Source organism: Amblyomma americanum, chromosome 1 (assembly GCF_052857255.1).
Source record: "Amblyomma americanum isolate KBUSLIRL-KWMA chromosome 1, ASM5285725v1, whole genome shotgun sequence".
Taxonomy (NCBI): domain Eukaryota; kingdom Metazoa; phylum Arthropoda; class Arachnida; order Ixodida; family Ixodidae; genus Amblyomma; species Amblyomma americanum.
The window spans coordinates 375,622,473-375,649,353 of NC_135497.1; the positions used below are offsets into that span (position 1 = coordinate 375,622,473).

General features: G+C 48.1%; 1 protein-coding gene across 1 annotated transcript in view; it reads right to left on the minus strand.

The window, feature by feature from the left end:
• Positions 1 to 9,392: 9,392 nt before the first annotated feature.
• LOC144101281 (neurotrypsin-like) overlaps positions 9,393 to 26,881 on the minus strand; it is a 39,454-nt gene continuing 21,965 nt past the window's right edge. The window contains exons 19-26 of the mRNA XM_077634379.1: positions 26,724 to 26,871; positions 25,182 to 25,390; positions 22,255 to 22,362; positions 13,871 to 14,048; positions 12,442 to 12,563; positions 11,580 to 11,759; positions 10,295 to 10,471; positions 9,393 to 9,811 (exon numbers count right to left, since the gene is read on the minus strand). Coding sequence (XP_077490505.1) covers positions 9,681 to 9,811; positions 10,295 to 10,471; positions 11,580 to 11,759; positions 12,442 to 12,563; positions 13,871 to 14,048; positions 22,255 to 22,362; positions 25,182 to 25,390; positions 26,724 to 26,871 — 1,253 coding nt within the window. The 3' untranslated portion in view covers positions 9,393 to 9,680. The remainder of the gene's footprint in view (positions 9,812 to 10,294; positions 10,472 to 11,579; positions 11,760 to 12,441; positions 12,564 to 13,870; positions 14,049 to 22,254; positions 22,363 to 25,181; positions 25,391 to 26,723; positions 26,872 to 26,881) is intronic.

Genomic DNA, 26,881 nt, shown 5'->3' on the forward strand with positions numbered 1-26,881 from the left:
TCTGACCCTGCTGCTTTTTGAAGCCCTACCTCGTTTTTTGTGTAGTGTAAGTGCCGCCTGGCCAGGTGCGGTGCCCAAAAGGCAGCAGTGTCTGGTGCGAGCATGTATGACAATCTAGCCATGCAAGTGCACTGAGCTTTAGGGTGAAATACACTTGGGCCATTTATAGCCCTGACTTGTAAATGAGCATCCAGCGCCTAGCCGATGAAGCATCTGAAAGCAGTGAAAAGGGCTTCCCCTTTGAGGGGACGTTTCACAACCGAAGAACCAGTGGGGCATGCAAGGGCCACTGGGTGCATTGTCTTCTTTTAAAAAGTTTGCCTTCATTGCTGGCAGGAGCAGAGGTATTAATTACTGCCTTGGCCGACGACTGATTCCTCTAAAGTGGGGAAGGCAGCCGTTCCAACTCTCCTCTATAGGTAAACGAATACAGTAATACCTTGGTCAGCATCCGGTTTTCTTTGATGGTGCCCAAAGAAGGAGGGGGGTGGGGGGGTCTTCCTGCACGTCTTCTACGGTCGGTACCCATTTCGTACATGCGTGTTCCAACGCTTGCTTCTGAGGTGAGGATTGCGCTTTCTCGGTGACCGGTTATGGTGCCGAAATTTATTGTTGATGCTTGGAGTGTTTTTGCTGTGCGAAAACGTCAAAATTGGCGCCGCTGAGTGGCTTAATTTCTGATCGCCTCGCAGTTTCTTAGCTTACATAAGGAAAATGGTGGTTTTTGTGGAAAGGGTGCAGTAACTGGCACATCCGTGGACGCTTAAGCTCGCCATGAGGGAGTGAAAAAGAAATGGGTGCCGTAGTGGGGGCCTCCGCAATAATAGGGGACTCCATCGGTTAAACGAATAGCGGGCCGTCATTGCGCATGCGCAGTAGAATAGAGATAGCATATTGTTACAGTGTTTAAGTTACCGTTTACCGGGCCCGGCTAAAGACATCTGCGCATGCGCCGCCACTTGCCGGTCCGCTAGTACTTTACGGAATCTCTTTTAGCGTTGCGGAGAGTTAGCGTTCGCTCGTAAACAAACCTGGCGGCGCCCTGCACGGCCGCTTCGGAGCAAATACAGTACCGCCGCCGCGTTCTTCGGCGCCATTTCTCGCTATAAATGAAGGCATTCGCTTTTAATTTGCAGACTCTCACCCATACGTCGAGGTTTGAGTAACAACTAGGCCATAATTTTGAGATAATTTGTCGATTTTTGAGCAGTTAAGCTAACTATATGTCGTTTACATAGCCAAATAGCAACGACTACACTGCAGCTCTTCAGTTATGTGCCCGATTTAACTTTTTTATTTATTTTCATTTTTTTCCCAGAAAAAAAGTGGTAATTTCATTGCTATATTCATCAGTAATTGCAGAAAATAAAAAGTTTCTCCAGCCCGGAGTTGTCGCGCTTTAACTCACTGTCTCTAGATGGCGCCACAGTGTTCAAATCCAAACGCACAAAGTGACGATGCGACACGACAAACAGGTGTCGAGTTGAACTTCTTTACAGCACTCGCAACGCAACGTGTGCTGCGTATGCAAGCTTACTGAGGTCTATGTAGTGAAATTGTCAACTGGCCAGGGCAGGCAAAGGTGTCTAGCTTCACGGGCACATTTGAAAAGCTGCTGAGTCGGCTGTTAGCTGAAGTGCAGTCGGTACGTCTTTATATGCAGAAAAAAAGATTATTAAAGTGCATGTAGCGTCTCACTGAATAGAAATGAGTGCAATGCATCCGTATTTTTGTTTGCACTAAAAGCTGGGCATCTGCCATCATCATCACTCGTTTTAGCCTTACGGTAACTTGTTACGGGAGAGACGGTACGCTAAAACGTCCTCCGGTGTACGCCGCGCTAACCGGAAAGTCCGGCGTCCGGTAAACGGTAACGATATGCTATAATTCTAATAGCGGATGCGGCGTTATTGGGGACTTTCGGTTAGGGGAATATGGGGGGGCGGGGGGCAGTGCGCAGGACACCTCAACCGCGCCGAGTGGGTAGGAAGGAAGGAGTGAAAGAAGGAAAAGAAATACGTGCCGCAGTATGGGGCTCCGGATAAATTTAGACTGTGATGGGGTTCTTTAACGTGCTCTGATATGCAAGGGCCTCCCACTTGCGTCCATCGAAATGCGGCCGCCGCGAAGGGTACTGTAGTCTTGTAGGCAGGGTGTCTACCAACCGTGAAAACCGGGAATTCTCAGGGAATTTGGACAATCTGGGAAAACTCTGGGGATTTGGGCTTATATCAGGGAAAATTATCTGCAGTTCTTAAAAGGAACTAAAGTCACGATAATGCTGCCTCGTGTAAACAGTGCGGACTGGCTTTGCACGGATTGTCTAGTGCGGCGTTACGCGTCCTCTCCTCGCTGACCGCCGGCCTCCAGCGCTGTGCTGTCAAATGGAGCATCCGAGCAAGGCGGCGAAAAGCTTTGCGGCGCCAGCGGCGCTTCGAATTTCGAAGCGTACGTCGAGAGCGGACCCTTTCCCGCGCTTCCCCGGCGCTGTGGCCGACGGCAGAGCGCGCGCTTCCTACGGTTCGCACGCGCGCTGTTCGACGGCCAGCGGCCCCCCCTTGTTTTCATGTGTTTCCGAGTGAACAACTCTAACAAGGCTGCAGGAGACGTTGCGAGAACTTTCGATGCTTCCGATTTTCAATGGGAGCAATGCAAGTCCGAAATCTTCCTCCCTGCGCATCGCCTTGATGGAAGTGTCCATTTCCGCTGCCGTGGGAGGACGCACGCGATTCAGGCGGCGCACCTTTGGGAGAGGGGGAAATAGTTTCGTGCCTTATCGCGATCTGCCGACGCTGGCAAAACAACGAATTCTGTCCGTACTTAGCTGCGCCGTTTTGAACAGACTTAGTTTTCATGACTGCTGTGGTGCCCCGGGCAAGCTGCGTGCGACGTGTCAAGCATGACGGCCTTCACGCGCACTTTCGTCCAGTACGGGACGAATGCTAAACATTGCGAGTTTGCAGCCTGGATTACGCCCGTCGAAAGTAACGTGAACGCAGCGTACTGTGCACTATGCAGAAAGCAGTTTTCGCTCAGAAACGTAGGCAGAAGAACGGTGATAAGTCACGCTGAAATTAAAAAGCACCGACTGGCCATTACCGGAGCCGGGACACCCTCAGCAGCCTCATTTTTGACACCGTCGGCCACCGTTGTGACCAATGCCGAGCCAGTGCCGTCAGTTTCTGCGCATCCTTCAAGCGCTTCAACTACGGCGACGGACATCCAACCCGGTCGTACAGCAAAGGATATCTTTCAGCGTGACGTAGAGGTCATAAATGCTGAAGTGATGTGGTGTCTCAATGCTGTTATGACGCACACATCACTCCGTGCTGCCGTGGCATCGGCTTCTCTGTTCCCACCATCAGCTACAGCCAAGAAAGTGCAGCTTGGCAAAGACAAGGCAGGGTATACTATTGTCTGTGGCCTCGCACCTTTCTTCAAGGGGAACCTTGTGTCGGAAGTGAGCCAAGCACGAGGTGGCGTTGGACGAATCGTTAAACAAAGTTGCACAAAGAGAGCAAATGGACTTGTTTGTTCGCTTTTGGTCGGATGCAGAGCTGAACGTGAAATCCCACTACTTGGCGTCATGCTTTCTGGGGCGCACGCGGGCGGAAAAATTGGTGTCCGTTTTTCAAAGTGCCTCAGATGGACTCTCCCGATCAAAAATTCATCAGATCTCAATGGATGGCGAAAGGTAGACAAAATTTCTCCGCGAGATCAAACAAGAACTTTGTGAATCCAGCGATGGCCGTCGTGTTCTTGAAGTTGGTGGCTGTGGCCTTCATGTTGTGAATGGCGGTTTCAAAACCGGACACGTGGCAACAGGTTGTCAACTCGTGGAATTTCTTCGGGCTTTGTACAACTTATTCAAATGCGTATCTGCCCGACACTGAATACGCACGCATAACCGGGAGCAGCATTTAACTCTATGAAGTTTTGCGCTGTGCGCTGGCTTGAAAATGTTCGTGTAATTTCAAGAGCTGTTGAGATTCTGCTGTACCTAAAAGTGTACGTCGAGTTGTGTAGAAACAAGGACAACCGACCGACCACCGCCAGTGAATGCGTGGTCGAAACAGCCCTTAAGGCGCGGTTCAGGTGTCCAACGATATATGAGACAGACACTGCGCCATTTCCTTTCCCCAAAACCAATTATTATTATTAATAGCCAGTCGCGATTCTCTGCTGTCTGCAAAGCTAACATTTTATGCTTGGCATCGCGGGGAATTGTAGCCGTTCCTGGCTCAGTTCCAGACCGATTTCTTGGCGCAGCATTGAAAAACCTTCTACGATCACTAATAAGTAGAATAGTAAAGGAGTAATAATGGCGGCGGAAAGTCCGTTGAAGTTGATCAAGGTGGACATGGACCTTACTGCGAACGTAGTTGCGACGCCCAAGGTTGACCTTGGGTTTGCTATGAAGAATGCGCTCCGAAAGGCCCCGAAACTTTCAGGTTTGGCTATCCTTGGGTTCAGAAGGGACTGCGCCACTTTCGTGAAGAACTGCGCCAAAAATATCGCGGACAGGTCGCCGTTGAAGTTCAAGCTGGCGAGGGGATCGTCATCTCTGGATCCCGCATGCGCGCTGATTCCCAATCTCGAGGAACGGCGTCTAAATGATGCACTCGAAGAAATAAACACTACTCCTCTTACTATTCAAATAGGATTAAATCGTTTTTATTTTTAACATGCTTACTGGAGAGTGATAGCTTCAGGCGGCATTGTGTCAGCCTGTTTTCGCATAAAACAAAGTACTGTGCTACTCGGGGAATTTTACAAATGCACTCAGGGAAAACCTGGCAAACTCAGGTAACTTGTAAGCGTCAACTTGGTAGACACCCTGGTAGGGGCCTTCGTTCTCTGGTTTGATATTTTTCAGAATTCGGGGGTAAAAATTGGACGATTTTTTAGCTCAAATTCAGCTACAATTGGATTATTTGACAAAAAAGTTTCATAATTTGTGGTATTTCGGGTGATCTTTCGCAGCAAAGGACAGTTTAACGAAAGCGCTCGTTTTTGTGGGGGACATGAAATTATGTATGGTTTGCTCATTATTTCCATAAATAAAATCGAAATGGGGCAGTTTGCGCCAACAAGATTTGCCAGTTCAGACATTCATTTTGTTCTGATTTATTTCATTGCATGAACTACCATCTTGAGCAACACTTCCGCATCCGCACTAGGCCTGCCTGCATTTGTTCGTACAATGCTAAAGTGTTAATTCAACATCACACGACGACCATTGCAAAGGCACAAGAGCATTGAAGCAGGATGTCGTTAGCATGGGTATTTTTTCCTCCATGAGTCGGTGGCGCATGATACAATGTTGTCAATAATATATGTGGTCAGTACCCGTGTGCTTTGGCCTCTCCTTTTACACGGAGCAGTGTTTTTGTTTGGTCTCTTGGGGAGGTGAAGTCTTGCCTGCTGCCAGATGAACTCCGTTATGATGGCCGCTTGTTTTTTAAAAGCCTGTATCTTTTCTCGGCGCTTTGAGGGTTCGGGGCGTCGTGCACTAGGACAAGCAACCAGTCTTGTAAAAGACGGACTTGTCTCCACTTTTCTGACTTGGAGATCTTGTAGATTGTTTGGGCGTGGCCCCATGAAGGTGGCACATCACCCAAAATGCCTTGAAGCTCAGGTAAAATGATCCGATGCTTAATGCAATAGGTAAAGATCCTGGCATGACATGTGGAAGCTCAGTTGGTAGTATGCGCTCTTTCTGCCTCCTTGTGTTGCTGCGTTTGTTCCTTTGCGTCATTCAAATTTTGTGATCAACCAACTAGACCAACAGCAAGTACTTCTGCAACGCATTTCTTCTACTCTGGCTCTTTTCTGTGTTCACCTCTCTTGCATACGCCTGTGATCTCTTGCACGAGCCTAATCGCAGTTTCCACATGTCATGTAAACCCATAAACTTGAGTGTCCCTTGCGGGTTATTGTATCGGAAAAGGGGACATGTCAATCCCATGTGTCTAAATTCCTACAACATTCTTTGAAGTGCCTTTATGTGGATGGCCCTTTTCTTATTAAGAACTCTGCATCGGTTTTAACAAATGCGGTCAGGATTGGACAAAACATCATGTGTTTTCTCTATAGATGTAGAAAACTTGTATTACTCTGGTCCTCACGATGGCCTCTTTAGAGCCATTCGTGAGAGAATAAATAATTTTGATGAAGTAAGGTTTCAGAACGCTGTTGGGATCACAAGTGACCATTTTATTTCTTTGCTTGAATTTTACCTGCAATTCACTGTCATTGATTTTAACCAGAAGTTTTATTTGCAACGAACTGGTATATGCATTGGCTCATCTATTGGCCCTATTTTAACTGACATATTTTTAGCTTTTATTGACCAGCGCATTTGTGCGCAGTTAAACCGGACACCTGTTGCACGAGTTTTCCGCTTTGTTGATTATTTTACTCTTTTTGACCGGCCTACCTCTTTAAACTTGGACGAAGCTGTTGCTAATGTTATTAACATTTTTAGAGACAATTCCCAAGGCCTCACCTCCACTTGGGAACTGACGCAAGGGGGCAAGATCCAGTTTCTGGACGTTCAGTTTAATTTCACTGGCATAGATCATGTGTGTTGGGTGTATAACCCCCGGTCCAAGAAAAGCCTCATGCCGTTAAGCAGTGCCCATTCCGAACTGGTGAAACGTAGTATTGTCATGAAGTGCTTACACGCTGCTTTCTCAAAATCATGTGATCACTGTGTGCACGTTGGCTTTGAAAAGCAGCATCAGAGATTGAACAACGCTGGCTATCCTTGCCTTTTGATAACCGCTGTCTGCGAAGCTTTGCTGCAGAAGATTGAACTCGCTTCGAGCGGTGATCTATCAAGAAAGCAGCGAAATAAGAGGCCTGTGGTGGTTACTCCGTATATGCATAAAATAGCGCACAACATCTAAAAGATACGGGGTCGTTACGGAGTGGAGTGAATGGTTTTCAGCACCATGTAAGCTTGGAAAGACTTGCTCCGTGATGGACAAACAACCAACCCCCAAGGTGCGCTATCAAGCATAGGCTGCAATATACTGAATGCAGGTCTGAAGTCATCTACGAGATACCGCTTAAGTGTGGGCGTGTCCGCGTTGAAAAATTGAAAATTGTTTGTTAGGGAAAGGAAATGGCGCAGTATGGTTTGGTTTATGGGGGTTTAACGTCCCAAAGCGACTCAGGCTATGAGAGACGCCGTAGTGAAGGGCTCAGGAAATTTCGACCACCTGGGGTTCTTTAACGTGCACTGACATCGCACAGCACACCTCCATCGAAATTCGACCACCGCGGCCGGGATCGAACCCGCGTCTTTCGGGCCAGCAGCCGAGCGCCATAACCACTCAGCCACCGCGGCGGCTAATGGCGCAGTATCTGTCTCACATATCAGCGGTCACCTGAACCGCGCCGTAAGGGAATGGATAAAGGAGGGAGTGAAAGAAGAAAGGAAGAGGTGCCGTAGCGGAGGGCTCCGGAATAATTTCGAACACATGGGGATCTTCAACGTGCACTGACATGGGGGTAGCGTTTCGCCTCCATCGAAACGCAGCCGCCGCTGTCGGGTTCGAGCCCGGGAACTCCGGATCAGTAACCGAGCGCCCTAATGTCTACATTGAGCACACCGGCCGTTGTTTCAAGGAGATCGCGAGTGAGCACAAACGGACAGTAAAACAAAAATGAAAGGGGGAACCTCCCTTATCACTGCAGAGATTGTAAAGATTGCGAACCGCGGTGCTGGAAGGGGCAAAGTTTATCGGCAAAGGCAGAGAGCGAGTTGAAAGGGAAGTCGTCAAAGCATTTACCAAAAGGTAACGGGTGGCAAATAGAGCTCGAAAACAGTCTCTCAAACTTCATCGTTTAAAGACACTTCCACCGTGGTCCTATTGCCAGCTCACTGACAATCGCCCCACTGTTTCCCCGTCGGTATCAGCAGCGTATCTGCCTGAAGGGTGCATATTATACACGGATGCATCTCATTCTGCAGAGAGGGGAGTTACTGCTGTGTATAGTCCATCTCATCCGCATCTCAACTCTCGCGCGACGTATACTGCGGATACGTGCACTCCCCTGGCATTGGAACTTCAAGCCATTTACAATGCCATTGCTTCCCTTCCGCTCGTTCCAACATTCAATACAGTTCACATTTACACCGACTCCCTCGCCGCCCTTAAACAGCTGAAGGCTGTTCGACGAACGTTCCAGATTTCACAATCTATTCATGTGCTCTGCGCAAAGTATCCATGTCCTGTGCGCATACACTGGATTCGCGGCCATGCCCAGGATCCACATAACATTCAAGCGGGTGCTATGACTCATCTTCATACATTAGACGATCCGCCACCTTCCCCTCTTCCCCCAGATCCGTTCCTGTCCCACGTTTCCGATTCCGAAGTTCTGCGCCAGCGAACACGCGCTCTAATTCCTCCGTGTTCGCACCCTCTCCCCCGTAGTCTTACTCGGCAGGAGGAGGTATCCGTGCGCCGGATTCGGGCAGGGGCGGCTCTGACACCATCTGTCCGTCAACGGTGGCGTGCCAAAGATCTGCCACTACCTGACAGGTGCCCTCACTGTGGTGCTGCACCGGACATATGTGATGTGCGGCACTTGTTGTGGACGTGCCCAGCGACGGCTGCTATCAGAAAACGGCTCCTCAGGGAGGTTGGCCTGCGGTGGAACCGCGAAAGTGACTTCGTGAAGTGGACAATGGACAACCGTTTCATTAACAACCTCTGCGACTACCTCAGCGCAACGGTTCTTCACTCCTTCTTTTAACTTTCAATCCCGTGCATTCCTTCCCCCCTTTCCTTTTTCAACTTATGCCTCATGGCACACTTCTCGAATAAAAAAAAAAAAATTTACCAAAAGGTAGGCCCACGTGCATGAGCGCTTCGTCGGTTAAACTCAGCGGCCGGGAGCTGGATTTTTTTTAGATGGCCATGTGTAGATCATGTCTTTCCGGCTTGTTATCGTGTTCCTTAAATGTTTTAATGCCTTGTTTTGTGAGTAGTATTTCTCTGGCTTTTATGCATAAATATGATCTTTTCTGTACATATTTTTACCGGTTGGTTTGTTCTGCTATGATAACGCACTGATGATGATAATGTACTGGCGCATAAAGGTGATGTTTTCCGCAAAAAAATTAGTTGACATTAGACGCTCTTTCTGTCTTTGTGTCTTCCCGTGTTTGTTCCTTTGCGCCATTCAAATTTTACATTGTGTTTAGTAAAGAATCGCTTTTTTTTTTCTCGCAATTTCTCGTGAGCTTTGGAACTACGAGGTGCGATTTTGAGGACTAAGTTTTGAGACTGCGAATTTGAAATATGTAGTACTGCGGGGTCACAAAGTTTTATTGCTTCGTTGTACGATACAATACACTGTTGAGCCGTCATTGAAAAGATAAAATGAAGGGGTTAGATCGCACATGCTTATATTGCGCCAGAAAACGACTCGCTTCCTCAAGGGGTCACCACGAAGCTTCAGGCAAGTAAATGTTGACCGCTGCTCTGTAGCAAGGAATTATTGAAGGCTGTGTGCACGAGTGGATCGGAAGTACGGACAAACCTTGAGAATCGGGGTGATTCAGCCCTGTGTACCTCACTGATCACTAAATATTTTCGCACACCCGCTGCAGTGCAATCGCAAGCCAGCAGCTGGAAGTGTTGGTCTGTTGACCATAAAAGAGACTACCCTCGAAGTTCGTCCGTTGTTCTGGCGATCCAGTCAAGGTAGTCCTGCACCTTGACGTACACTCCAGGACGGTTGGGCAGGCCGCACTGCTCTCCCCAGCTGATGATGCCGAAGACTGCGTACCGACCTGTGGAAAGCGGGGCCGATAGTGGCGTGTAGAGCGAAAGTTGTCGGAAATTCTACACGGGCTACGAGAGAGCTGCACTGCTTGTCAAAGCCCTTCGATTTGACAGCTGCAGCACGAGGCTATATCCGCCAGAAAGGCCCGGAGTGGCAACATTTTTCGTCGAACGCCACAAGCACAACTTCAGCCAACTCCCAAGGATATGAAGGTGCTCGAAGCATACCCAAATATCGGCCACAATACGCAGCCAGCGGCTGCGTGTTTGTATAGTTCTAAAGTGCCCCACCTTCAAATAAGCGTGAGGAAGATTTGTCTTCGTCGAGAATCCTGGACGAAGGTGGCTAAATGATTCTGAGGCCGTCGTCTTTGGATCATAAAAGGGGCTCGGCCTGTGTGTTTTGAGCTGAGCAATTCGAAAACCATCTTTGCGGGTCCCCCGGCACTTAGCGAAGCAAGGATCAGCGTGGTTTTTGTGTTCCCGCTCACCGGTGATAGATCTGCAGATGAGCGGCCCTCCGCTGTCTCCGTGGCAGGCGTCCATGCCGCCCTGAGTGTGGCCCGCGCAGAACATGCCCCGGTGGATTCTGTTTCCATACACCCAGGGCTGCTCGCATTCGCCTGGGTGGTACAGGGGCACTGCAGCTGTCTGAAGCACTGCTGAGCCTGACGGTGTAAAGAGAGACAACGTGCGGTTGGCGTTTATGTTGAATGGGGCGCTCGAGCAATAAGCATCAGGCAAAAAAAAAAAAGCGAAGTTTCACAGTGGGTGATGGTTTTCGGGTTTTTAAATGGGGACATAGTTTTGGGGAAAAATTTATTTTACAGCATTACCTCTGAATACACCTTACTCCGGTTTGACGGTGTAGGTGGTCCCCAAATAAACAGACCCGCCTCTCCCCTCCCAGACAGAATTGTCGAGTGCTCGAGAATTCTGGATTAGGATTATGGGTGTTTAACGTCCCAAAGCGACTCAGGCTATGAGGGACGCCGTAGTGGAGGACTTCGGAAATTTCGACCACCTAGGGTTCTCTAACGTGCACTGACATCGCACAGTACACGGGCCTCTAGAATTCCGCCTGCATCGAAATTCGACCGCCGCGGCCGGGATCGAACCCGCGTTTTTCGGGCCAGCAGCCGAGTGCCATAAGCACTCAGCCACGGCGGCGGCTCTCGAGAATTCTCGAAATCGAAAGTATTAGTCACGAACATCGGACACACAAACACGCTCTACTGCCTACAAACTAAACCCGGTTTCTGAAATTCGTCCCTTCCCTTCCCCCGCGCTAGCTAACGCTGAATTTTAGCGTTGCGGACTCGTGACATCTATTTTAGGAGTTGGTAACCTTCAACAGTGTCATCTTTACGCAGGCGTACAATCTGCAGGAGACTTTTTGTCGACCCTCCTCGTCCCCCCTTTTCCTACGCGTTCTCATCGGTCCTTAAGAAAACTTGCGCCAAAAAAGCTAGCGGTATCGTATATAGCTCACTCGCCGAACCTACTTATGCGCACGACTTAGACGCTGACGGAGTTAGGCTCTGATTTACAGAATCGGGTGAGAAAAGTTAAACCTAGACAACATCTGTATGCAGCACGAAGACTGGCAGCCATGCACCAATTTTAAGATCGTGCAGCAGATCACATCTGGCGGGCTGTTAGAGCGCCTGGGCGGGCGTCAAGGGCAGCCAGATGGAGCTGGAGGCGGCAGATATTAATGAAGAATGGCGAGGTTTGGAAATCCGCCGCATCTATAGCGGCCAATTATTTGCTTACGTGGTTGCCGGCGTTGAGATGAAAACGTCTTTCCCCAGCCTGCAATGATGCAATAGCTACCGCCATTGTAGGTGTCTTGCTTTGTTGGTAGGCACACGGGCTTGACGAATTCGTTGAATAGTATCCTGTGCGTTACCGTGGTCCGAATTTTCAGCACGCAGATGTCGTTGTAGAATGTGTCTGGTCCATTTGGCGCGTTTCAGTTGATTCCAGAGAGCATTTTACAGGAAAAAGAGAGAAAAAAACCGTCAGTGCATGGTTACAGGCCAGATGTACGACCATTTGCTCCGCAATGAGCGTTGAGAGCTAAACAGGACGGGTTAAGAAAAGCTTAAGCCGAATAGAGTATCACCCCTTCTACCAAATACGAATTGTTTCTTTATACCCTTGCTTAAGTTTAAAATCGCCAACGCCCTGCTGCTTTTGTTTCACATACTGGGAGGAATTTTACTGCGCTGGCATTACTGGCCGCGGTGAGCGACGCAAGACCTACGCGGTGGCGATGTCACGAAGCGTTTACGCGGAGCCGTTTGTGGTTCTTACAATTGTTCCTAATTCCTGCGAAGGATCATCACGGGCAGCGGTGAGTGACAGCTGCTCACAGTGAATTTCCTGTGAGCTGCACAGCACAGTGACAAGTGTCCGTGCCAGTGGTCAACTGCTGGCGTATTAAAATCTTGCTCTTGCAGATCATGACCTGCCTTTTTATTTCTTTCGTGTTGATTAAAACGGCACTTTCCTAAAAATTACCTAACTCACCGACTTACTACTGCGAGCGGTCGGAGGCTAGAAACAAGAAATGCGACTTGTTCTGCGAGCCCTTGCGCCGTGTGGTGCGCACGAGACGTGCTAACTGGCTCACCTGGATTAAAACTCTCGTGCAAGCGCAAGGCCTCCACTTGGAATTCCAGCTCGTACGGATCGGGTGCGTATAGCTTGTACTGTCCGACGCGTACGACCAGCTGTGACACGTTTGGCGAGAACCTGTCGCGCGAAGAAAACGACAAACGAACGAGGTAACAGAACTTACGGCAACGAATTAAACGGCCACTGTACCCTGCCGCCGGGGCACCTTCGCAAACTTCCTGATTCACTCAATGACCTTCATGCGGCAATTTGTTTAGAATTGTTGCTGTGTTCCTATTTTTAAGAATCAGTGGCGGGCTTTCTTGAAACACCTGCTATAATTAGTCGTGGTAGATGTGTTCATTATTGAATTCTGATATTTTATGTTGTTTGCAGAGGGACACGACATGTCTTGCCTAGCTCATACTGCCGGCTATCACTTCGTTTTCTTTTGTTTGCTGTTTGTCATGTAGTACTGCAGAGTTTTTATATTTTAATGCACTTTAAAGACATTTCCGGATCTGCGAAGAAAGAGCGGCTTCCAGATGTCGATTCTTTTGCGGTTTAAAGGAGCATTAAGGGCAGTTTTATACGGCGTTTATTTGCTTCCAAAAATGCAATTCAAAGTCCTAGGTTTAATGGTCCTAGGTCTAGACCTAGGTTTAGTGCTTTTTGTGCGAATTGAAAATGCTCCATCAGTGAAGCTGTTTGTGAAGTCATTCGCACAATACAGAAATTCTGATGGATGTAGTTTTGGTGATTTTAGTTGTGATTGAAGACGTCTCGGTTGACTACATGAGCGATACAGATGAACGATGTGCGCAAACTATTCGACGAACCACACACACGGGAGAAACACAAGAACTGGCGCAACTTGCGCCAGTCCTTGTGTTTCTCCCGTGTGTGTGGCTCGTCGAATAGTTTGCGCACATCGTTCATCTGTATCACCATGCACCAACTAGGCCCAACAGAAGTGTTATTGGACTACATGAGCCGCTGGTTAAGGCCGCTTACTTAAGTCAAACTGACGGAACTTACATGGGATCTCTTACTACATCGTGAGAGTGTTCTTGAGAGCGCCGATGGCGTCGCCGGCGGCTTTGACTATGCTTGTATTTTATAAATAGCGGAAAGTTCTGAAGCACGGCCGAATATTATACACGTGTGTCATATACTTCATTCTGCAATATACAGCCATAATTAAATAGTGTATGTCAGTGACGTTCCTTTAGTGAAAATACCTTGAAATTTTGCCTCATAAGATGCCGTGAGTTTTTAGTTTTCGCTTCAGTGCATGTTTTTTAACACCTTGCCATCTCTGCTGCATACTACACAACTGTTTCGCGTGAGCCTCTGAAGCATTTTCCGTGTTTCAAGAAATCAACGCAGCAGTGTCATCGAGTTGCAACCCCACACTCGGACGGTGTAGAGCAAAGCGTACGCACTTGAAGCAGTGCGCGGCGCTCAGGATGAAGTCTGGAGACAGAATGGTGCCTCCACACCAGTGCATGGTTTGCCCCGAGATGTCACGCAGCCGTACGTCCACCAACCACGGATGAGCGCCGTAGTGTGCTGGGATTCCGTCGACAATGCGGCCAGTTATGCGTCTCCACTGAGGCCTGTCTATGCAGACAAGGACAAAAACAGCAGCCTGTCCAACAGATGTCCACTTCTATAAGATTACCAACAACTTCAACTTTTGCTACACCAATCTGTCGTTGGCGAATGTTCCTTTTCTCGTTTCAGTAAGTGCAGGTGTAAGTACAGAGGAAGAAATGGGCTTGGGCAGGGCATGTGATGCGAAGGCGACATAAGCGATGGTCGTTAGGAGTAACGGTACCAAGAGAAGGCAAGCGTCGCAGGGGTGGCAGAAAGGCCGGATGAATAAGTCTGAGGGCATAGGCTGGCCGCAGCTGGCACAGTTAATTGGCGAGGTATGACAGAGGCCTTTATCCTGTAGTGGGCGTAGTCAGGCTGATGACGATGATGAAGACGATGCACTTGTTCCTAGCATTTTAACACTGTTTTCAGTTTTACCCTTTCCCTTGTTCACTATATATCGGGAAGGTTATTAAACGTGCCATCCGACAGAAACGTAACGCCAAATAACTGACAACATACGAGATGATTTTTTTAATGGGGAAGCGTAATCCCGGTGCTTACACGGGAGATTTTCACCGACTTTTGTGTCCGCAGTTCCCATCAGCACTTTAGCGTTAACACCGCCAGAGTTCATCTAGAAGCAGCAGATACAACGAGCGCATCGCGTGCGTGTCCGCACTTTTTTTGTTCACATCCTCATTCGCAGTGTTTGGTTCTGAATCGTTTAACGCTAAACGTCCCAGACGTTGCACTCACCATCGCATGGCTTTTCGAGTAAATTCACAGTGCTTTGCCTTGGATACCCCCCCCCCCCCCCCCCGAGGAAAAAACAAAAACAAAAACGTACTGTTATGAGAGCGGTGCTTCAGATTCCCGATGCCATGCAAAACTAGGTATCGGCCAAAAATCGCATAAATGCGCCTGGCAACCAGACCTTAATTCCAGCGTGTACGGCTCATGCCTCCCAAGCGGCGCCAGAGCGGGCGATCTGGTTTGTTCGACCGCGACAAGCTCCTCGCGCGATAACGCGGATCCTCAACATGGGAAATGTATTTTTGTTTAAAAGAAACACAATAAAACTTTCTAAGCTTTAAGCAACGAATATGCCTCCCAACCTTTTTTTTTTCACCCACATAATGCATAGTTTACGTGGAAGCTCTCATTGTGCAATTTGCTATTGTTTGGACGCTGCTTTATTTGCCATCGTACGTATGCCTTTATTTTAAAAAGCTTTTTGATCAACGGATTCACATTTTTAGGCAAAAATATGCCGTAAATACGAAAGGAAACTAGTTTTAAGTTGTGCACAAGTCATGATGAATTTAAGAAAAAAATATTGACTGAACACGGAACTTTTCGTTTTCCTTTCAGAGACCACGCAGAAACCGCAGTTTGTTAACCACACAAAACAGAAAAGGGCTACGATCGCGGTTCAGGTGTCCAACGATATATGGTTCCATTGCGGCGCGGTTCAGGTGTCCAACGATATATGAGACAGATACTGCGCCATTTCCTTCCCCCCAAAACCAATTATTATTATTATTATTACGATCGCATGATACTTCAATATCAAGCCATTTCATAGTGCTAACTATAACAACCAGTTTTTTGCGCGACATTTTAACGGTACCTGGTTTTAAGCAATTTTTTGGGAAAAAATGGAATGTTATTGTACAAGGAACCGTCAATCACGCACCCAATTTTTTTGTCCACGTGCAGCTGCGCGGTGTCCGTGACGCTAAAATAAGGTGCCACCGATATAAGCAATATTCAGTGCGCCTTAAAGTTCGAACGCGACATATACAGCTGGTGATAGCCTTCTCTCGTCACACGCATTCGCAGTTATCCTTCAAAGTTCTAACGCGGCATATGCAGCTGGCGACAGCCTTCTCTCGTCACACGCATTCGCAGTTATCCTTCAAAGTTCTAACGCGACATATACACCTGGTGACAGCCTTCTCTCGTCACACGCATTCGCAGTTAATTATCCTTCAAAGTTCTAACGCGACATATGCAGCTGGTGACAGCCTTCTCTCGTCACACGCATTCGCAGTTCTCCTTCAAAGTTCTAACGCGACATATACAGCTGGTGATAGCCTTCTCTCGTCACACGCATTCACAGTTCTTCAAAGTTCTAACGCGACATATACAGTTGGTGACAGCCATATTTCGTCACATGCATTCGCAGTTCTCCTTGAAAGTTCTAACGCGACATATACAGCTGGTGACAGCCTTCTCTCGTCACACGCATTCGCAGTTCTCCTTCAAAGTTCTAACGCGACATATGCAGCTGTTGACAGCCTTCTCTCGTCACACGCATTCGCAGTTCTCCATCAAAATTCTAACGCGACATATGCAGCTGGTGACAGCCTTCTCTCGTCACACGCATTCGCAGTTCTCCTTCAAAGTTCTAACGCGACATATCGTGCTGGTGACAGCCTTCTCTAGTCACAAGCATTCGCAGTTATCCTTCAAAGTTCTAACACGACATATACAGCTGGTGACAGCCTTCTCTCGTCACACGCATTCGCAGTTCTCCTTCAAAGTTCTAACGCGACATATACTGCTGGTGACAGCCTTCTCTAGTCACACGCATTCGTAGTTAATTATCCTTCAAAGTTCAAACGCGACATATGCAGCTGGTGACAGCCTTCTCTCGTCACACGCATTCGCAGTTCTCCTTCAAAGTTCTAACGCGACATATGCAGCTGTTGACAGCCTTCTCTCGTCACACGCATTCGCAGTTCTCCTGCAAAATTCTAACGCGATATATACAGCTGGTGACAGCCTTCTCTCGTCACACGCATTCGCAGTTCTCCTTCAAAGTTCTAACGCGACATATACTGCTGGTGACAGCCTTCTCTAGTCACACGCATTCGTAGTTAATTATCCTTCAAAGTTCAAACGCGACATATGCAGCTGGTGACAGCCTTCTCTCGTCACACGCATTCGCAGTTCTCCTTCAAAGTTCTAACGCAACATATGCAGCTGTTGACAGCCTTCTCTCGTCACACGCATTCGCAGTTCTCCTGCAAAATTCTAACGCGATATATACAGCTGGTGACAGCCTTCTCTCGTCACACGCATTCGCAGTTCTCCTTCAAAGTTCTAACGCGACATATACTGCTGGTGACAGCCTTCTCTCGTCACACGCATTCGCAGTTCTCCTGCAAAATTCTAACGCGATATATACAGCTGGTGACAGCCTTCTCTCGTCACACGCATTCGCAGTTCTCCTTCAAAGTTCTAACGCGACATATACTGCTGGTGACAGCCTTCTCTAGTCACACGCATTCGTAGTTAATTATCCTTCAAAGTTCAAACGCGACATATGCAGCTGGTGACAGCCTTCTCTCGTCACACGCATTCGCAGTTCTCCTTCAAAGTTCTAACGCGACATATGCAGCTGTTGACAGCCTTCTCTCGTCACACGCGTTCGCAGTTCTTCAAAATTCTAACGTGACATATACAGTTGGTGACAGCCTTCTCTCGTCACACGCATTCGCAGTTCCCCTTCAAAGCTCTAACGCGACATATGCAGCTGGTGACATCCTTCTCTCGTCACACGCATTCGCAGTTAATTATCCTTCAAAGTTCAAACGCGACATATGCAGCTGGTGACAGCCTTCTCTCGTCACACGCATTCGCAGTTCTTCAAAGTTCCAACGCGACATATGCAGCTGGTGACAGCCTTCTCTCGTCACACGCATTCGCAGTTCTACTTCAAAGATCTAACGCGAGATATAAAGCTGGTGGCAGCCTTCTCTCGTCACACGCATTCGCAGTTCTTCAAAGTTCCAACGCGACATATGCAGCTGGTGACAGCCTTCTCTCGTCACACGCATTCGCAGTTCTACTTCAAAGATCTAACGCGAGATATAAAGCTGGTGGCAGCCTTCTCTCGTCACACGCATTCGCAGTTCGCCTTCAAAGTTCTAACGCGACATATGCAGCTGGTGACAGCCTTCTCTCGTCACACGCATTCGCAGTTCTACTTCAAAGATCTAACGCGAGATATAAAGCTGGTGGCAGCCTTCTCTCGTCACACGCATTCGCAGTTCGCCTTCAAAGTTCTAACGCGACATATGCAGCTGGTGACAGCCTTCTCTCGTCACACGCATTCGCAGTTCTACTTCAAAGATCTAACGTGAGATATAAAGCTGGTGGCAGCCTTCTCTCGTCACACGCATTCGCAGTTCCCCTTCAAAGTTCTAACGCGACATATGCAGCTGGTGACAGCGTTCTCTCGTCACACGCATTCGCAGTTCTACTTCAAAGATCTAACGCGAGATATAAAGCTGGTGGCAGCCTTCTCTCGTCACACGCATTCGCAGTTCGCCTTCAAAGTTCTAACGCGACATATGCAGCTGGTGACAGCCTTCTCTCGTCACACGCATTCGCAGTTCTACTTCAAAGATCTAACGCGAGATATAAAGCTGGTGGAAGCCTTCTCTCGTCACACGCATTCGCAGTTCTCCTTCAAAGTTCTAACGCGACATATGCAGCTGGTGACATCCTTCTCTCGTCACACGCATTCGCAGTTAATTATCCTTCAAAGTTCAAACGCGACATATGCAGCTGGTGACAGCCTTCTCTCGTCACACGCATTCGCAGTTCTTCAAAGTTCCAACGCGACATATGCAGCTGGTGACAGCCTTCTCTCGTCACACGCATTCGCAGTTCTACTTCAAAGATCTAACGCGAGATATAAAGCTGGTGGCAGCCTTCTCTCGTCACACGCATTCGCAGTTCGCCTTCAAAGTTTTAACGCGATATATACAGCTGGTGACAGCCTTCTCTCGTCGCACGCATTCGCAGTTCTCCTTCAAAGTTCTAACGCGACATATACTGCTGGTGACAGCCTTCTCTAGTCACAAGCATTCGCATTTAATTATCCTTCAAAGTTCTAACGCGATATATACAGCTGGTGACAGCCTTCTCTCGTCACACGCATTCACAGTTCTCCTTCAAAATTCTAACGCGACATATACAGCTGGTGACAGCCTTCTCTCGCCACACGCATTCGCAGTTCTTCAAAGTTCTAACGCGACATATAGAGTTGGTGACAGCCTTCTCTCGTCACACGCATTCGCAGTTCTCCTTCAAAGTTCTAACGCGATACATACAGCTGGTGACAGCCTTCTCTCGTCACACGCATTCGCAGTTCTTCTTCAAAGTTCTAACGCGATATATACAGCTGGTGACAGCCTTCTCTCGTCACACGCATTCGCAGTTCTCCTTCAAAATTCTAACGCGACATATAGAGTTGGTGACAGCCATCTTTCGTCCCACGCATTCGCAGTTCTCCTTCAAAGTTCTAACGCGACATATGCAGCTGTTGACAGCCTTCTCTCGTCACACGCATTCGCAGTTCTCATTCAAAGTTCTAACGCGATATATACAGCTGGTGACAGCCTTCTCTCGTCACACGCGTTCGCAGTTTTCAAAATTCCAACGCGACATATACAGCTGGTGACAGCCTTCTCTCGTCACACGCATTCGTAGTTAATTATCCTTCAAAGTTCAAACGCGACATATGCAGCTGGTGACAGCCTTCTGTCGTCACACGCATTCGCAGTTCTCCTTCAAAGTTCTAACGCGACATATGCAGCTGTTGACAGCCTTCTCTCGTCACACGCATTCGCAGTTCTCCTTCAAAGTTTTAACGTGATATATACAGCTGGTGACAGCCTTCTCTCGTCACACGCATTCGCAGTTATCCTTCACAGTTCTAACGCGACATATACAGCTGGTGACAGCCTTCTCTCGCCACACGCATTCGCAGTTCTTCGAAGTTCTAACGCGACATATAGAGCTGGTGACAGCCATCTTTCGTCACACGCACTCGCAGTTCTCCTTCTAAGTTCTAACGCGACATATTGTGCTGGTGACAGCCTTCTCTAGTCACAAGCATTCGCAGTTATCCTTCAAAGTTCTAACACGACATATACAGCTGGTGACAGCCTTCTCTCGTCACACGCATTCGCAGTTCTCCTTCAAAGTTCTAACGCGACATATACTGCTGGTGACAGCCTTCTCTAGTCACAAGCATTCGCATTTAATTATCCTTCAAAGTTCTAACGCGACATATGCAGCTGGTGACAGCCTTCTCTCGTCACACGCATTCGCAGTTATCCTTCAAAGTTCTAACGCGACATATGCAGCTGGTGACAGCCTTCTCTCGTCACACGCATTCGCAGTTATCCTTCAAAGTTCTAACACGACATATACAGCTGGTGACAGCCTTCTCTCGCCACACGCATTCGCAGTTCTCCTTCAAAGTTCTAACGCGACATATACAGCTGGTGACAGCCTTCTCTCGTCACACGCATTCGCAGTTATCCTTCAAAGTTCTAACGCGACATATATAGCTGGTGACAGCCTTCTCTCGCCACACGCATTCGCAGTTCTTCGAAGTTCTAACGCGACATATACAGCCGGTGACAGCCTTCTCTCGTCACACGCATTCGCAGTTATCCTTCAAAGTTCTAACGCGACATATATAGCTGGTGACAGCCTTCTCTCGCCACACGCATTCGCAGTTCTTCGAAGTTCTAACGCGACATATACTGCTGGTGACAGCCTTCTCTAGTCACAAGCATTCGCAGTTATCCTTCAAAGTTCTAACGCGACATATACAGCTGGTGACAGCCATCTTTCGTCACACGCACTCGCAGTTCTCCTTCTAAGTTCTAACGCGACATATAATGCTGGTGACAGCCTTCTCTAGTCACAAGCATTCGCAGTTATCCTTCAAAGTTCTAACACGACATATACAGCTGGTGACAGCCTTCTCTCGTCACACGCATTCGCAGTTCTCCTTCAAAGTTCTAACGCGACATATACTGCTGGTGACAGCCTTCTCTAGTCACAAGCATTCGCATTTAATTATCCTTCAAAGTTCTAACGCGACATATGCAGCTGGTGACAGCCTTCTCTCGTCACACGCATTCGCAGTTATCCTTCAAAGTTCTAACGCGACATATGCAGCTGGTGACAGCCTTCTCTCGTCACACGCATTCGCAGTTATCCTTCAAAGTTCTAACACGACATATACAGCTGGTGACAGCCATCTTTCGTCACACGCATTCGCAGTTATCCTTCAGAGTTCTAACGCGACATATACAGCTGGTGACAGCCTTCTCTCGTCACACGCATTCGCAGTTATCCTTCAAAGTTCTAACACGACATATACAGCTGGTGACAGCCTTCTCTCGCCACACGCATTCGCAACTCTCCTTCGAAGTTCTAACGCGACATATACAGCTGGTGACAGCCATCTTTCGTCACACGCACTCGCAGTTCTCCTTCTAAGTTCTAACGCGACATATACTGCTGGTGACAGCCTTCTCTAGTCACAAGCATTCGCAGTTCGCCTTGAGAGTTCTAACGCGACATATGCAGCTGTTGACAGCCTTCTCTCGTCACACGCATGCGCAGTTTTCCTTCAAAGTTGTAACGTGACATATACAGCTGTTGACAGCCTTCTCTCGTCACACGCTTTCGCAACTCTCCTTCAAAGTTCTAGCGCGACTTATACAGCTAGTGACAGCCATCTTTCGTCACACGCACTCGCAGTTCTCCTAAGTTCTAACGCGACATATACTGCTGGTGACAGCCTTCTCTAGTCACAAGCATTCGCAGTTATCCTTCAAAGTTCTAACACGACATATACAGCTGGTGACAGCCTTCTCTCGCCACACGCATTCGCAACTCTCCTTCGAAGTTCTAACGCGACATATACAGCTGGTGACAGCCATCTTTCGTCACACGCACTCGCAATTCTCCTTCTAAGTTCTAACGCGACATATACTGCTGGTGACAGCCTTCTCTAGTCAGAAGCATTCGCAGTTCTCCTTCAGAGTTCTAACGCGACATATGCAGCTGTTGACAGACTTCTCTCGTCACAAGCATTCGCAGTTCTCCTTCAAAGTTCTAACGTGACATATACAGCTGTTGACAGCCTTCTCTCGTCACACGCTTTCGCAACTCTCCTTCAAAGTTGTAGCGTAACATATACAGCTGGTGACAGCCATCTCTCGTCAGACGCACTCGCAGTTCTCCTTCAAAGTTCTAACGTGACATATACAGCTGGTGACAGCGTTTTCTCGTCACGCGCATTCGCAGTTCTCCTTCAAACTTCTAACGCGACATATACAGCTGGTGACAGCCTTCTCTCGTTACACGTATTCGCAGTTCTCCTCCTCCCTTTGCCTCATATACTTACTTGAGTTTGAATTGTGGAAATGAATCCTGTTCCTGCTGGCATGCTGGAATAGTACAGATGCCTGGTCCAGCTTGGGCTGATACTTGGGCATCCCGCAGATATCTTTATCTGTGGAACGGAGATAGAAGGATACCACAAGCTCATCGCTGGGTGGCGTATCGCTGCCGACTCGTGGCTGGATGTGTGTGTACTCTTGAAGTTCCAGTTGTGTGCGTCCCCTAATTCACAGTGTAGTACATGTATTGTAGACATCTGGAACATCTTGTAGGCATTTCGTGGGCACCTTGAAACATGCTGCACTTGTATACAAGACAGCGGAGAAAAAGACACGCACCGCAAAGCGCTGCGGGGTTTCTTTTCTCTGTAGTCTTGTATATTGGACTGCTTGCTTCAAGATACATGCAGCTTGTTGCAAGATACATGCAAGATGCAAGATACAAGCTTGTTGCAAGATACAAGGTGCAAGATACATGCAGAAAGTTAACCTAATTTCACGCGCCAGAAAAACACTATATGGGCTAGGCGGTACACCGTTGTGGAGGGCTGCGGATTAATTTCGATCGCCCGGCGTTTTTTAAAGTGTACGGACATTTTAGAGCGAAAGCTCTACTTCACGACTGAAGCTGCAAAAGCCGTTTCACCGCTGCAGTCTGACCTTGGACTGACCTTGTGAACCTAAATAAACAAATCAATAAAAATTGCTGCTACTGGGTTTCGAACCCGCTGCGGCGCGAACACATCAGCTTCGCAGGTCCCTGCACGAGAGCCCTATATCGCCGCAGCCGATCACGCCTCGTGTTATGTTGTTGTTGTCCACATAGTATGGCAAATGCCCACATAGTGGGATTGGCCAAGAATTGGGGGGCACAGAAAGTTTTTGAGGTAAATAACCCCTGGATGAAATTAAAATGAATGGTAAGGACGGAAGAAGTAAACAAAAAGGAACAACGAAATGAAACGGGAAATGCATAACGCACGCAGGAGATTGAGACTGATGTTTATAGGAGAGTAGTTAAATGATAATGATAATTGTAAGAATAAAAATAATATTGAAAAAATTTTAAAATTTAACAAGGTAGCCGTTTTGATTCCATTAAAAAAATTTGCACGGCAATAAAAACAGACTTGTGGCTGTACCCAAGTATGGTGGCTCCAAACGACAACAAGACTGGGCTGTTCAAACAATGGCCAAGCTGTTGTACAGGTTTCTTTAAAAACCGTCTTCGCATCATGGTGTACCGGCGACAAAATAACAAAAAATGGTCTATGCTTTCGTGCTCACCACAAAATACGCAGGCGGGATTAAGCGCCAACCCAGACCTGTGCAAATAAAAATTTAAGGGTGGGATCCGGCAGCGGAGCCTTGATAGAGATACCTCAACCTGCCGTGAATGGCATGATTGCCTGCTCCACGAATACCTCAGGTGCAGGTAATCATCAGATCTTAAAATAGATCCAGTTGTCATTCTTAACAAATTTTGTCGCCGGAACCTCGCTGCTCTAATGTACGCTATAGCCGGAGCGCTACAGCTACACGGGGCCATTGAGGGACGCCTTTGCCAGGCAGTCCGCAACTTCATTGGCTGTCACACCGATATGACCTGGCAACCATATCATGTGAACAAGGCTCAAATGCGGAGGCACTAAGGAATGGAAGGCGTATAGAATTAGCGAATCTACAGCCGAAGCAAGAGATGAACACAAAGAGAGTCTGTAATGACAGCCACTGAAGAGAAAGCTGGCTGTAGTTTGCAAAGAGCAAGCACCACCACCAGAAACTCCGCTTGGAAAATTGGGGTGTAGTCGGGAAGCCGCACAGAAAAAGACCAATCTAGAAGCGGGCAATATATTCCCGCCCCTGACTTTTCATCACATTGGGAGGCGTCAGTAGCTATCGTTAAGCTAATAGGTAGGCTTTGTAAATAGTCCTTTAATAATCCATTTAAAATGCGGGGTGGTAAATGCTTAGCGTTTTTCGGGAAAATGTCATCACAGACAATTTCTACAGAGTACCCACTGCTTTTTGTCAGAAGGATGTTATACAAAAGAACATTTAAAGGTTCAAGCAAATTTTGTACCATAACTACCTGCGGGGTATGAAATCTAGGCCAGTGGACTCGAAAAAAGGAAGTCGGCTGGCAACAAAAAAGAGACAAGCAGCGGTGTAAATCTGATTCATATATCCTTAGGTATGTCTGAACAATTAGGAATTGAAATCTAGATGCTAAAGGAGGAATAAGGGCTTCAAGATAAAGCACGTTATTAGCCACACATTTGGGGAGGCCAAGGCACAACCGAAGCGCTTCCCGCTCCAAAAGAACGAGCGGGCGAATTTTGTAAGCAGCTGTACCAGAAAACAGCACAGATCCAAAGTCGTGTTGAACTGCAAGACACTAACGAGCTGTGCATTACACGTCGTCGTCTTCATCAAATTCAATCAGTGCGCAAGTCACGAAAGGAAAGAAAACGCGCTTTCAATCGAAATTTCAGGTACGTGAAGTTGGTTTCTACATGCAAAAACCTGCTTTGCTTTGGTTATTGGTTAACAATGCTAAACCGCCAGCAATTTTGTTTTTAATTTCTCCTGCATCGAAATTCGTCCTCCGCAGCTGGGATTGAGCCCGATAACTCATGCTCAGCAAACGCATGTATTTCACGGGTAATCAGAAACGCGTACTAACGCGATAGAAGTCACATAATGTGCACTTTGCACACCTTATGCTGTAGGAACGAAGATGGAAATAAGTGGTTTTAGCGTAGGTTCATAGCATTAATTTGTTTTGGTACAGTCTTGGACAACTTAAGCACCGAGTAATGTGCCGCGTGCTAATGGCGGCTGAATAATAGGGTCGTTCAACCCCGGTTTGCCTGCGGCTAACGGGGTACATTTTCCAAACCCTCAAAGCTGGAAAGGCATCTCAACGTACAGGATTCGATGGCGGAAGCCCTGGGCAGGGTGTGGGCTGGGGTGCACGCAATCGCCACGTCTTCGCTGTGGGCACAGTCGTTGTGTCCCCAGGAGCTGCTGCGGCATTCTTCGAGGGATCTCTCCCTGCCGGAACAGCTCACGTCGTCCAGCCAGATGGGGCCCCTGCCAGGACCGTAGGCGGCGCTCGGGAGCACGGTGACGCTAGCACTGGCTCAGCAAAAAAGGAGAACAAATTATTGACTTTTAAGCCAACCGTTTATTGGCAGTGACATCCGCAACGTGTTTCCGGCGGCACCAGTCACACCTTTCTTTCAAGGGTGGATGTAGTACATGGGCCATCACTAGATATCACTGGACGGGAGCTAGTTTTGAGGATGCATGTGGCAGAGCTGATAACCAATGTTTCTTGTTATGCTACATAAATGAGTGGTTTTTAATCTTGCCAGTCGGGAAATCCCCGCAAGTCCCTTGTTTCAGTGGCTGACCCGCTGATATACAATACTGAAACTTGGAAATCCACCAGTCACTGCGCCACGCATGGCCACCAAATAAATTGCTGAAGGTCTCTGACATAGTAAGGCGCTGCCGAGAGCTGATTCCAGAGATCCTTGAGGGCGCCTAATCGGTAGCTTCCAAATACTGGCATTATGAGGTGTCCGGGTCTTGAAACAGGTGGCGAACAATTGCTTTCCAGTTTTCAAAAGGCGAGCTGGATCCGTCAAGACATCCGGTGGCAATCACTAGATGTGACCGAGAATGGACCGCTGCTATGATTCGTACATCGTTACCGATCACCGTAATCGCTGAAATCGTTGTCGGCAGAGGCGGCTAAATGAAAGGTTTCGGGGCGAAGCTGCTTGAAAATCGCCGCCACGCCACTTTTTTTTTCGTACCTGTCGATCGGACGACGCAAATATTAGGCCATTAGACCTGAAAGCCATGCTTTGTAATCTACTTTAGAATGCGAGTATACGCCTTCTTCTGCCACTCCTGCAGGGCTGCCTGCCGAGGTTTTGAAGGGAGCAAGACGATCTGGGCGGGGAAGCTGGCTACAGTGTACAGTGGGTGCTTTTGAAACGGCACTGCGAATGGCAGCTCTCCCCTTTGGGGTGTATACTAGCTTTAGAAAAGCGAGGAAATGCTGACAGTCTAAGGTGATTGATGCTTTGTTGAAGGTATTTAGTGTACGAGAATGCCGCGCACTGGTCAAGTGTGGTACGCGTCCGCCAGCACAGTAGTGGACAGCGTTTGACGAAGCGTTTTTCGGCTTGCTCTACAGCCTTCTACCGACGCGGTACAATAAGGCTTTTGGGCCACTTAGTACCTCACGTTGTAGACGCAGGCTTTACGAAGATACAAAACAAAGAGAAAACGATGTGGAAGGACACAGCACGAATCGCTCGCTTTAGCTAGCTTCTTAGCCGGATATAGCAGTTGAAAATGCGGGCTTGTAATGTCGTTATGTTCTCGTAACTTTGCCGCTACTGTCCCTTCAAAAGAAGAGAAGCACTCTGGGCACGGAGCCACACCGACAACATACTTGGCTACGCCCAACATGGTGCAGGCGACGCGGGCCTCGGCCGGTCCGAAGCCGTCGTCGCAGACGGTGCCCCATATGCCGTGCTTCCGCAGCTCCAGCCTGCCCGAGAGCGGGTGTGGTCCTCCCGTCAGCCGGACCTCCAGCTTGCCTCGAGGGGA